The 12967-nt window shown below is 34.3% G+C and overlaps 2 protein-coding genes across 2 annotated transcripts; both read left to right on the top strand.

Annotated features, from left to right (window-relative positions):
- Positions 1 to 2221: 2221 nt before the first annotated feature.
- On the top strand, positions 2222 to 8221 carry LOC108196215 (formate--tetrahydrofolate ligase). The gene is made up of 5 exons (XM_064080927.1): positions 2222 to 2623; positions 3179 to 3328; positions 4113 to 5288; positions 6422 to 6568; positions 7709 to 8221. Exons 1-5 carry the CDS (start codon positions 2480 to 2482, stop codon positions 7982 to 7984), a joined length of 1893 nt encoding a protein of 630 aa, XP_063936997.1. The 5' UTR covers positions 2222 to 2479; the 3' UTR covers positions 7985 to 8221.
- A 130-nt stretch (positions 8222 to 8351) lies between these two features.
- On the top strand, positions 8352 to 11132 carry LOC108194663 (protein trichome birefringence-like 1). The gene is made up of 5 exons (XM_017361617.2): positions 8352 to 9226; positions 9509 to 9701; positions 9800 to 9993; positions 10152 to 10310; positions 10478 to 11132. Exons 1-5 carry the CDS (start codon positions 8601 to 8603, stop codon positions 10848 to 10850), a joined length of 1545 nt encoding a protein of 514 aa, XP_017217106.1. The 5' UTR covers positions 8352 to 8600; the 3' UTR covers positions 10851 to 11132.
- Positions 11133 to 12967: the final 1835 nt, after the last annotated feature.

The following is a 12967-nucleotide window of genomic DNA, read 5'->3' as shown; positions in this document are numbered from 1 at the left end:
CTACGTTTGTTTTGATTTGATTTCCACAATCATACTGGCATGAACCTCTCGTTAGGCAACATTCATTATATTAGTAAGCATGATAATCATTAAATCTTCTTTCTTTGTCCTTCTATGTATCTCCTTCCGTTTAAAATCATTAAATTATGCTATTAAATCTAATCTTCTGCACATACTAGCTTTCAATTCTTCATACCCTTGAGTTGTTTTTGATTTTCTTTTTTCTTTTTTAGTAGCTTTTGCATCTTAAGGACAAATTGATGATTCAACAACATTATCATATAGTGGTGTTTCATTCATTGATGATGGATAGGTCCAACAATTATTCAATTTATTTCTTTTTGTACTACAAATATTTGTTGAAAGAGTTCTCCATTTGGGCTGTCTTCGAAACTCACTCCAATGCTTGTCAAAATTGAATTTCTTGTATTTTAGCTTTATAGACAGATGTCATGAGCTAACTCAATTATGTTGTCCAAGTTTAGAACACTCTCCACTATTCGTCCAGCTTGCTCATAACATGATCCATAACATTGAGTTGCTTCATTTATTCCCTGTCCTGAGATTACTTTCTTTACAATAATAATGAGTTCGATCCCAAAATACGTCAGTTTTTGATCTGTACTGATGATGAGATCAATCAAGACATTCAATCATGCAATTATTAAGGTTTATCGTCACTCCAATTGCATTGAAATATACCCTCTTGTCATGTTCATAGAAATCATTGTCCGAATAAACAATATTTATAGTATTTAAGTACATATTTGTGAGTGCAAATAATGTCAGAATATTGATAGGTTGGCATCCGAAATGTGGAGGTGTTTGAAAATTTAGAAATTATGGATTTAATAATACGGGAAAAAAGATTAGGAAATAGAAATTAAGAATTTGGTGTTTGAGGATTATAACTTGAATTTCGGTAGTTAAAAATTTAAAAATTATCAATATTTTTTAATTTGGACATAGGAAAATAAGGACTTGAAAGTGAATGCGAGAATTGCGTGTTCGAGAATTGAAAATTCGTATTTGTATCTTGAGGATTTGATGGTGAGTAATGACCGGTATTCATTTTCTTTTTTAAAAATAAGCATTTTAGTATGTCGAGAAGTGTGAAAAATACTAGATTTGAAGCATTCATATTTATGATGTTAGAATTTATGAGCATTAAAATTTCTACAATTTATAATGTTCAAATGCTATTGTTTTCCAAAATTTATAACTTCAATATTAACATTTTAATTTGCAGGTTTGCAATGTTTTTCGACTTGAAAGTAGTCCCACTTAAAATTAAAAATTAATCAAAAATTACAAAAGTTATAAACTTGACAGGAGTTGACCACACCAAATTAGTGATCATAATCAATTTTCTCATTAGAACACCTAAAAAAAGAGAATACTGTTATCGGCTATTGCCCAAAATGTTACTCCCTCCGTCCCCCGAGTTATATACATTAGGGGATGGGGACGCGACACGGATTTTAATGCTCCCGTAAATCATAGTTATAACTTATTTTTTTTTTCTGTATAAAATTTTGAATGTTATATTTCTATTAAAAAAAAAATTTAAAAATAAGTTATAGAACAATGTTTTATAAGAGTATTGAAGTGCGTGTCGAGCAGTATATGAGACAGAGGGAGTACTATTTAGCAGAAAAATACTTTTATTGTCGCTTCTAAAAAATGGCCACATATGTCATTTCAAAACGTAACTTCATGGCGTGTTTACAATATCGAATAAAAATACAGCTTTAAGTTGTATTTTTAGCTGAAAACACAACTCTAAGTCCAGTTTTTTCAAAAAATCAAAACTTAAACTTTAAGTCATGTCTTGAAGTGACAACTAATACTATTTTTTTTAAAAATGACATTAAAACTCATATTAAAACCCATTTGTCTCAAGAAAATGACTTTTCGATTTATTTTTTTTCACCCCCTCCGTCTCTCTTCCAACTGAGCAAAGCTATGCTTAAAAAAGAGAGGTTAACTAAACAAATGCCATCTCCTCTTGGACATGCTCTAATAAATACAAAAGATAAAGTCCATAAATTCCAAAAAAATGTAACCGAGAACAACTATACAATCTTGGAATCTACCTCGAGCCTTTACTCTTTAGCATACACAAACCACAGTTATAAAAATTAACCCTAAATTAAAATTCGAGGTTTTGTTAAAAAATTATGTACAACATTATGAGTCAATCAATGGTGCCTCACATCACACTCACCATAGATAAGATTTCTAACTTCAAGGTCTCCCTCAATTATTATACTCATTTCTTTTTATGCTGTCTCTGTCTCAGCTCTCACCCACTCCCAAGCTCATTTCTTTATAAGCATTTCATTGGGTTTTAGCAGATTCATTGCAAGAATTAATTAATACCACTCTCTCAAGATTTTTGGGTTTTTCTTGTTTTTTATTTTTTATTTTTCAGTGGAGGGAGAGAGTGAAGAAGCCGCCTTCAATTGGGCTACCAAAGATGAGGAAATTGGAAGTTGTTTCACCAGTGCCTGCTGATATAGATATTGCTAATTCTGTTGCCCCTCTTCATATTTCTGAGATTGCTAAGCAGCTTAATCTTAGTCCTGATCATTATGATCTTTATGGCAAGTATAAAGCTAAGGTCAGTTTTATCAGCCAGACTGGAAAGGAATAATTTTTTAAGTTTATTTGTGTTTTTTGGCAACTGGGTCATCAAGATTTAGGTGTTTAGAGAGGTGGATTGTTTTTTCTTTGTAAAAAAATGTGTTTAGGACTTTAGGCAGATGACATATTAAAAACACACACACACACACACAAGGAAGACTTTTTTGAGTTTGTTTGTATCATGTAATCAAGATTTGGATATTTGGGGTGATAGATTAGTTGTTCTTCATGCTTAAAATGTGTTTCTCACATTCATATGACTAGTTCATAGTAAATTTGCATGATTTACTAGATAAACATATAGTACGTAGTTTAAATTTTACATATATATGTATAATTCACAGATGCAAATGATACATATGCAAAATGAAATACACTGCGTATATGTATTGCATAATTCCCTGTTTGTAGAGTTTGCAGGCTAAACAGGTTTGCGGTTTGTGTTAGAACATAAGCCTACCTATATATTCATGCATCTGTGTTTGAGCATAATGTGCTGCTTGCAGTTGAAGTTTTGTATATATGAGTGTAGGTGTTGCTTCCTGTTATTGATGAACTCGAAGGAAGGGAAGATGGGTATTACGTAGTGGTTGGAGGGATTACTCCAACTCCACTTGGAGAAGGGAAGTCAACTACCACTGTTGGTCTTTGTCAAGCTTTGGGAGCTTTTCTTGATAAAAAGGTAATCTTTTCTGTTGTTAAATAGCGAGTTAATAACATATGCAATTTATGTACTTCTGTTTCTTTGTAATATGTGATTGCAACCATATAGCTTTTCTTCTTATATAAATATTTTGGCTGTGGCACTAATGTTTTTCAGTATCACACATCTAATATTAGATATGCTGAATGAACATCTGGGGACATTGTTATATGAATTTAAGTCAAGAGACAGTGTGTGACCTCATTTTAAATTAGAATTTTTTAGGTATGTAAATCATTTGCATACGCAGATGGAGGCTTTGTTTCAATACTATCATTTTGTGGCAATGTGGACTCTGATTTCCATAAATGGCATAGGAAAGAGTCAGATTAAGTGAAGGAAGAAATATGGGGAAAAGAGAGGAGAGATGGTAGAGTGGACTGATATATCTTGTTGTTGTCAATTTTAATGTTGCCCATCTGTGCAAAAGATTAAGTAGTAAAAATAATTGAATTTATTCACAACAAAAATGACATTACCCTCCTCCTTCATACTCATCTTTTCCATCTACCTTATAATTTCTTCTTTCACATAATTTATTCTCTCCCCAAGTCCATTTTCCCAACAAAAATGCATCAAGAGAATGAACTCTGCTTAGTCACTGCCTTTTAGCTTTCTTGTTTTTCTAGTCTATATGACTAAGAACTACAATTCCTTTTTGGCTTGCTAATATTAATACCAGCAATATCTGTGTTATTGTAGTTTTGATAGTTAAAAGTCACAAATGCAACTCTTATAACTAATTTGTCTTATTTTCTTATAGGTCGTTACATGTCTTCGCCAACCATCACAAGGACCAACATTTGGAATCAAGGGAGGTGCAGCAGGTGGCGGATATAGTCAAGTTATTCCAATGGATGAGTTCAATCTTCACTTAACAGGAGATATTCATGCGATAACGGCTGCAAACAACCTTTTGGCCGCGGCCATTGATGCACGAATGTTTCATGAATCAACACAAAGTGATAAAGCGCTTTTTAACCGTTTGTGTCCTGCTGACAAAGAAGGTAAAAGAAAATTTAGTGCCATCATGTTCAGGCGTCTAGAAAAGCTTGGTATCACCTGCACCAAACCTGAGGATCTTACCCCAGAAGAAGTTACCAAGTTCGCCAGGCTTGATATAGACCCTGCATCTATCACATGGAGGAGAGTTATGGATGTTAATGACCGGTTTTTGAGGAAAATTTCTGTTGGTCAGGGCCCTGATGAGAAAGGCATGGTGAGAGAAACAGCATTTGATATATCAGTTGCCAGTGAGATAATGGCAGTGTTAGCCCTTACCACCTCTTTAGCTGATATGAGAGAGAGGCTTGGTAAAATGGTTGTTGGAAATAGCAAGGCTGGTGACCCTGTTACTGCTGATGATCTTGGCCTTGGTGGTGCTTTGACTGTTCTAATGAAAGATGCCATTAATCCTACTTTGATGCAGACTCTTGAAGGAACACCTGTTTTTGTTCATGCTGGTCCTTTTGCAAATATTGCTCATGGTAATTCCTCTATTATAGCTGATAAGATTGCACTTAAACTGGTGGGGCCGGGTGGGTTTGTCATTACTGAAGCAGGATTTGGTTCTGATATTGGAACTGAGAAGTTTATGAATATTAAATGTCGCTATAGTGGGTTAAAACCTCACTGCGCTATTATTGTGGCAACTATAAGGGCACTCAAAATGCATGGTGGAGGGCCACAAGTTGTGGCCGGGAGGCCTTTGGACCATGCTTACCTCACTGAGAATGTGCCTCTTGTTGAGGCTGGATGTGTAAATCTAGCAAGGCATATAGCCAATACAAAGGCATACGGTGTAAATGTTGTGGTAGCTGTAAATATGTTCTCAACTGATACCGAAGCTGAAATAAATGCTGTTAGGTCTGCATCATTAGCAGCCGGAGCATTTGATGCTGTTCTTTGCACTCATCATGCCCATGGTGGAAAAGGAGCGGTTAGTACTATGCTTTTGTTAATGCAGTTCTAAAATGAACGTTTCCTTTATTATTTCCTACAACTCTGTTGGGCTGTGAAGTATTTAAAATGAACATTTAAAACCTAACTGATTAATATTATTGTATCATCTTTAAATTAAATGCCTTGAAAGAAGCAACAACGCAAAGGTGGTGTTATACTTGCATGACACTACAGACAAAAGAATATTTATAAATTGGTTGATGGCGCTTCTGAGGTTTTTATAGTTATTAACTTGTTTTGGTCCTTTAATTCTATTCGGTGGATCCTGAAAAAACTCTTCAGAAAAGATAGTCTCAATTCTTCTATATCTTAAATATCAGTTACCCAGCTTGTGTTTAAAATAAAATATTCAGTGGCTCTTTTCTGAGTTATCCTTTTTTTTTTTTTGCCATGTTCTCATTTATCCTTGTTGGCAAAAGTAGATAAAAGTATCACGCACTTGAAAGTGAGATATACATTCTCGCTTGAAGCCTTTCTTGTCTTCTCCGTTATCTGCATTCCATGTCCATGTCAAGTTCCAGAATTCTTCTCTTTATTGCAAAATTAAGTCTGTTTATCAGAGTTTCTTCTTTTGTTGGAAACAGTCAGTGTTCTGACACTTGTATTTGCCTTGGTCTGATTGATTGTCTACTAAAATTCCCTCATTCCAAATTGTGATCCATTTTTACTTTTTAAGTAATCACTTTTACTTGCAAACTAATGTTGGCCACATTATCTTTTGGTCCAGTTTCTGAAGATTGTGTGCTATTCATCTATTCTGGAAATTACATTTACTGATTTACATGTGGTTGATGAATTCTAAAATAAGTTACTTGTATATTAATCCAATATTCCTCAGTGAGTTCTAGCAGGAACACTTTTTGCTTTCCGCCACTTAGAAGTGAAACAAAGTGATTGTAGTTCTTGTGGAATTTCTTCTTTACTAGTTGTATTTAACTGTGATCTGTGTTTAACTATAATCAGTAACTGAAATCAGTTTAGTTACTGCAATCTACCAATATGTGTGTGCATGTTATGTATTGTCTTGGAAAATTCAATGTCATCCCTTTTAAGCTTTTACCCATCCAACATATATATTGTTATAACATAGTCTGCTTTTATGAATTTTAGGTAGACCTAGGCATTGCAGTTCAAAAGGCCTGCGAAAGTGTGACACAGCCCCTGAAATTCCTGTATCCTCTGGACAGCAGCATCAAAGAGAAAATAGAAGCAATAGCACGGTCTTATGGTGCTAGTGGTGTTGATTACTCGGAACAGGTAAGCATTAGCTGGTTGCACATTCTAGTGATTGGCATTTGTTTTATGACCACAAGCGTAAGGTAAATTTATGTGTACATAAATCTAAAAGAAGCCACGTATTTGATCCTTACTGGTGAGGCTTGAATAACCAAAAAAACTAAATTTTATTGGTGCGACTTAGACTTGGTATTAATTGGAGGAAATAATTCATACTATTGTACCTTTGCACCTAATACATTCTAATAACAAATAGTAAAGGTGGTACATTTAGAAACTAGTGCAACATTTGGGAACCTATTCCCAAGAATATACATATAGGGGGAGGTTCTGGTACAAACTTTGTAAAACCTGGATATTTAAACTGATGTATTTGTAAATGATTAAATCATCGAAAACAACCACTCCATTAAAAAATACACGTGACATTTTTTAATGAACAGTTGACATTTTCATATAACGAGTGTTCAACACATATATAATTTGAGCTCAACATCATTTTTTCAACAATCGTTATACTTGTGTTGAACCTAATATATATAGTTCTTACAATTGTATCATCAAGCAAATAATATTAAATACTTAATGTTCCATATTTGTCTAACCTAATTTGGTAATGATGAACATCTGAAGGATTGTTGAAAATTAAATGTAATCTATTATACACAATTGTAACTACTGTTCAACATATGATTTTGAACCCTGGTTATATGTGTGTTGAGAACTTGCTATTTGGGAAAAAAGAAAATCAATTATCTGTATTTAATATTGGTGTAATTTTTTTTAATTATTTAGAACACTGGCCTTTAATATAACTGAGGTTGAACATGTTGGAAAAAGTTTAGAGAGTTTGTACAGTAAAAGGTTTGTATTTGTTCCGGTCCGTATACATACAACTCAAAGTTCATTTGTTTCCTCTCATTAGAAAGACTACAATTAAATTGACTGCTTATGATCATTATACCCATACCAGTTAATATCTGCAACTGTTTAAGCATAAAATCACTCCGGGGAAGGCAATATGATTTGAGAGAACACTTTCTGAATGATTTACGTGACATCCTGTTCAAGCATCTCATCCTCTAGCTATTAATGACACTTCTTACAGTACTAATGATGATTCTGTCCAGAATAATTTACTAATTTCTGTACATGGAGCAGGCTGAGAAGCAGATTGAGATGTACACCAAGCAAGGATTCTCTAATTTGCCAATCTGCATGGCGAAAACCCAATATTCATTTTCGGACAATGCATCGGCAAAGGGCGCTCCCTCCGGGTTTGTCTTGCCAATTCGAGATGTGAGGGGAAGCATTGGTGCTGGATTTATTTATCCTTTAGTTGGCACCATGAGTACAATGCCAGGACTTCCCACAAGACCCTGCTTCTATGACATCGATCTCGACACCGCCACAGGAAGAGTTATTGGTCTTTCATAAGAACCTTCCAGGTGATATAATATCTGGACGTAAGGACTGGATGGTCTTGAAAACCAGGCATCAAAACAGCGAGTTTGTTACTGAGCAAGGTCGAGTTAAAGCTCCCTTCTCACTTGTAATTTGTTGAGCAAGTGGTACGATTTTCTTTTATATGGTCATATCATGTTTCAAGAATAATTCTAATCCTAGAATGGATTCAAGTACTCAAAGATAATAAGCAATTTGATTTTTGTTGTATATTAGTTCAAGATGTTGCTCCAGCTGCTTCTTGATAGTACTTCTTTTCCTCTTTGTGACAAGTTTTTCAAAACCTTATAATTCACATCCCAAAAATCGAAAATTCTTAGTGTTTCAGTTAACCCAGAATTTTTGGCGACATAGGAATCTGTTGATGATGCATTACCAAACAAGAGATAATGATATATCAAAAACGATAAGACACAATTATACAAACCAAGCACAAAAAATATTTATTTTTCTTATAATAATTAAAATTTTGTAATAAATAAAAGTAATAATAATGTATATACTCCATGCATGTAGTTGTTGAGTAGATGGAAACTACATGAGTAGTTTCTTAATCAATATCCTGAAAAACTAACTGAGCTCAAACACCATGTCAGATTCTCCAACATCAAGAACAAGATCAGTCTTCTCTGTAGCAAGATCAAACAACACCAATTATCTCTCCAACATTTTCTCAACACGTAGATCAACAACGTTTGCATGCACACTCACCATTTTCTTCATCCTCTCCACAATCTTCTTTGTCTTCAGCCATCTCTCATACAGTAGTAAATCTCCAGCTTTTGTCAGATACATTGTCCAGAATCGCTCTCACTTCTCTGCCTTTTTCTCCCATATCTTCCCACCAGACTCGTCTTCCTACGCCAATTTCTATCCCGACACCAAGGCCATTTCCACAGATCCTGTTGTTTCTGATCCTCCTCTGAGTAATGCAACTAGTCCTCAGTCTTCACCCGCGACAGATGGGCTTTCGGTTTCAGATTCTGGTGATATGGATCTGGACAGTATGGTTAACGTGTCTGCTGAAATGCTTGAGGAGTTGATTAAGTGTGATCTGTTTGATGGGAATTGGGTGGAGGATCATGATCAGCTTCCTATGTATCGTCCTGGTTCGTGTCCTTTTATCGATGAATCATTCAATTGTTTTCATAACAAAAGGCCAGATAATGGTTATGAAAAGTACAGATGGCAGCCTAAGCATTGCAAAATTCCCAGGTATGCAACAAGTTTTGTACATTACTAATATAGTCTTTCAGCTCATCAACATAAATGCATAACCTAGATAAATTTGTTACTTTTCTTTGGTAATGTATAGTATGTGGATGCTTAACTCTTCGCGGTCCAAACAGTAGACACTGTGTATCAGCAGTTCTGGTAGTCTACACAGTTTTTAGGCATTAAAGGGAGAGGGGCTTATCCAGGATATAGTGTTTTCCAACCTCAATTAATTAATTAATAGCCTGAATTTAATTTTCTGCACCTCGCTTTGTAGAGCAGGTGGAATGGCAGACACATGTTGGAGTTATCAAGAGGCAAGCGAATAGTATACGTGGGTGATTCATTGAACAGGAATATGTGGGAGTCGATGGTATGTATGCTAAGAAATTGTGTGATGAATCAGACCAATGTCTTTGAAGCCTCTGGTAAAGTCGAATTCAAGACCAAGGGTTCATACTCTTTTCTTTTTACAGTAAGTTTCTCATAATAATTATAATGATGGTCATTCCCATTAGTATGAATGATATATATTTCTTGGTAATCATTTGAATTGTGTTGATGTATTGGCAGAACTATAATTTCTCGGTGGAGTTCTTTCGATCCAACTTTCTGGTTCAAGAATGGTGGATGCCAGATGGCAATGGATCCAACAAAGAAACACTTCGAATTGATCTTATGGAGAAGGAATCAGAGCGATATGAAAAGGCAGATGTTCTTATATTCAACACTGGTCACTGGTGGACTCATTCAAAAACATCATCTGGGTAAATACTTCAATCCCCCTCTTCTCTTTCAATATCTGTCAACTATTTTGGAGTAAGAGTAAGGTTTGCATACAGCACACCCTTCTGTACACAAGTTTCGAGTGGGATATATTGTATTTTGTTTTACTGAAAGCCTGACTCTTTCTTAAAACTTGCAGAAAAGGTTATTACCAAGAAGGCAACCATGTGTACGATGAAATGGATGGAATCGAGGCATATCAGAGAGCATTGACAACATGGGCCAAATGGATTGATTCCACTGTAAATTTCACCAGTAGCCTTGTCTTCTTTAGAAGCTATTCTCCGTCCCATTTTAGGTGAATTACTTTTTATATCACAATTTAATCATTCAAAATCACTAGAAGCATTTAAGCTTTCAGTTTACTGATTCAAATATTGTGTCAGAGGGCCTGCCAGGATCGTATAGTATTCTAACAGCTTACCAGGATCATATTATATTCTAACTACTGTGTCTCAATGACAGAGGCGGACAGTGGAATTCAGGAGGGCAATGTGATAACGAGACAGAGCCAATAATAAATGAGAAATACATCAACATAAACGATTTCTTCCCATATCTGGATGTGCTGGAGAAAGTGTTGAAGGGAATGAAAGCGCCAGTGTTCTATTTAAACATAACAAGAATGTCAGATTTTCGGAAAGATGCCCATCCATCCATTTTCACAAAGCCATACTTAACAGAAGAGGAAAGACGAGCACCGGAGAGGTTCCAGGACTGCACACACTGGTGTCTGCCTGGTGTTCCTGATACATGGAACGAAATAGTGTATGCTCAGCTGTTGAGAAAGTACTACTTGGAACAGAAGCAAAAGCAAAGGGAGAAGCCTAAACAATGATAGCTAGGTGAGGGTGACTGAGAGAATTGAGAAACATATAAGTTAGTATACCATGTTATTCATATGATAGTAGTTGCATTTGATGAAATGATAGGCAAAATCTTGGAGATGGCCTGGAAAATTACCAAGTGGGAAGATTCATATTTGTCCTCAGTTGTGTTTGAGGTAAAAATTGTATCTAAAATACCTTGTGATGGTTTTCTGTGATTAATTTAAGTTTATAGATAGACTTGAAAATGAGAATTATTTCTGTAATATGCCCATAAAACAGCATCACAACTGAATTATTAATTTATAAATTAAATTCGGATATTATTAATTCATATATGATAAGCTGAAAATTTTGATTCCATACAGATTTATATATAATCAATTTAAAAAAATTCAAACATTTTATTATTATATAATTAGTTTGATACTTAATAAATAGTAAATTTGTCCAAATATATACTTATATTGTTTCTCATGTAATTTCTTACTTGTATGCAATAATTTTTTTTTAAAAAAAACTAAGCCGAACGTATCATTATTAGTGATTTGTTCGACTTATTATGAATTTATGATACTATTTTTTGGTAAAATTATGAAAAATTTTAAACATATATTCTTTTTTCAATTTCTATACTATAAAATTGTTGGAAATAAGGAAATATAAAATTATATACTTATATATAATAAGCGTAAGGGAGATAATTTGGTCGCATGGTCCTATGATTCAAAAGTTTATCATCCATTGAATCGTATATTGAACAAATAAGCACCGTCAGATTAGAACAAAATTTAAATTCTTTTCTATAAGGAAACTGACATCTACTTGCATGTTTATAATTCCTTTTCCGAATCCAAAACAAATTCTGTCTTTCATGTGTTTTTGATTTTTTTTAATCCAAAATAAATATTTCCTACAAACTTTAATTATAGAATCGTATAAATCGCACCATCACTAAATTATTTTTATCCATCGGATCGTATATTGAACAAATAAGCATCGTTAGATTAGAACAAAATTAACTTCCATAAGACAACTGATATCTACTTGCATGTTTATAATTCCTTTTTTGAATCCAAAACAAATTCTGTATTTCACGTGTTTATGATTTTTTTTTGGTTGGCTTTCAAATATATGGCCCAACTTTTCACATATTACAAACTTACGGTTTATGGTTTCATTTTTTTTAAAAATACGGTTGTATAACAGAAGGAGCCCAGCTCCTCTCAACTCCGGCTCTCTCTCGCACATCTCTCTCTCAACCGCGCTTCTCTCTCGCGCCTCTCTCTCTAACCGCGCCTCTCTCTCAACGCTCGGAAACTCTCTCTCTCACGCATTCACACTTCTCAATCACGCAGCTCGGAAACGCTCGGAAACGTTCGGAAATTCTTCTTCTGCGTTCAATTGGCCCCGCAGGGGCAGTTTCACAGTGATTTCGAGCTGAATTGGATCGGCAACAAGCTGCAACGACTGAGATTTGTAAGTGATTTTACGTGTGTAATGTATGTATATATGAATAATGTCAATTTATATAGAGATAGCAAACTGAGATTATGAGTTTTGTTCTAGAATAGCGGTATGTGTGTACGTTATTTGTGTGTTTTCTGTATGTATATATACATGATTGTAGTATATATTGGTTGTTGAGAGTTGTGCTTGAATTGTATATGATGAGGAACAAACATTAATAAAAGTTGCAAATAAGGTTGCAAAAGTTGCAACTGGTAAAATTCAGTTCTGTATTGATCTTATTTGTGTGTTTTCTGTATGTGATTGTTTTAATATGTTTACTTTAACTAGTTTAATATGAAAGTTGTAGCCATGGTTGCAGAAGTTGCAACCACAGTTGCAAAAGTTGCAACTGTGGTTGCAGAAGTTGCAACCATGGTTGCAAAGGTTGCAAAACCACATATTCTACTTATGAAATATATTTTTTATTTAAATGTAATTTCTTTGAAACTTAAGGAACTTGTAATTCTTGATCAAAGTCTAAAGAACTTGAACAAATTATAAAATTGAATAAATTACAAAATTACAAAACATGGTGGCAACCATGGTTGCAGCCTTTAAAATAGGTTATATTCTTCTTTAAAATGATGTCTAATCAACAGGTGAATCCATCAAATGA

The sequence above is a fragment of the Daucus carota genome, chromosome 7 (genome assembly GCF_001625215.2).
Source record: "Daucus carota subsp. sativus chromosome 7, DH1 v3.0, whole genome shotgun sequence".
Taxonomy (NCBI): domain Eukaryota; kingdom Viridiplantae; phylum Streptophyta; class Magnoliopsida; order Apiales; family Apiaceae; genus Daucus; species Daucus carota.
Note: the sequence above shows the minus strand (reverse complement) of the source record. Positions and strands in the feature narration are given on the sequence as shown.

What these genes read in the sequence shown, in the direction of transcription:
- LOC108196215 (XM_064080927.1), top strand. Translation starts at nt 2,480, where the DNA reads ATGAGGAAATTGGAAGTTGTTTCACCAGTGCCTGCTGATATAGATATT. An exon ending in GAGCTTTTCTTGATAAAAAG is followed by an intron (nt 3,329 to 4,112) that starts GTAATCTTTTCT and finishes ATTTTCTTATAG; the next exon opens with GTCGTTACATGTCTTCGCCA. An exon ending in CCCATGGTGGAAAAGGAGCG is followed by an intron (nt 5,289 to 6,421) that starts GTTAGTACTATG and finishes TATGAATTTTAG; the next exon opens with GTAGACCTAGGCATTGCAGT.
- LOC108194663 (XM_017361617.2), top strand. Translation starts at nt 8,601, where the DNA reads ATGTCAGATTCTCCAACATCAAGAACAAGATCAGTCTTCTCTGTAGCA. An exon ending in AAGCATTGCAAAATTCCCAG is followed by an intron (nt 9,227 to 9,508) that starts GTATGCAACAAG and finishes TTTGTAGAGCAG; the next exon opens with GTGGAATGGCAGACACATGT. An exon ending in TATTCTCCGTCCCATTTTAG is followed by an intron (nt 10,311 to 10,477) that starts GTGAATTACTTT and finishes TCTCAATGACAG; the next exon opens with AGGCGGACAGTGGAATTCAG.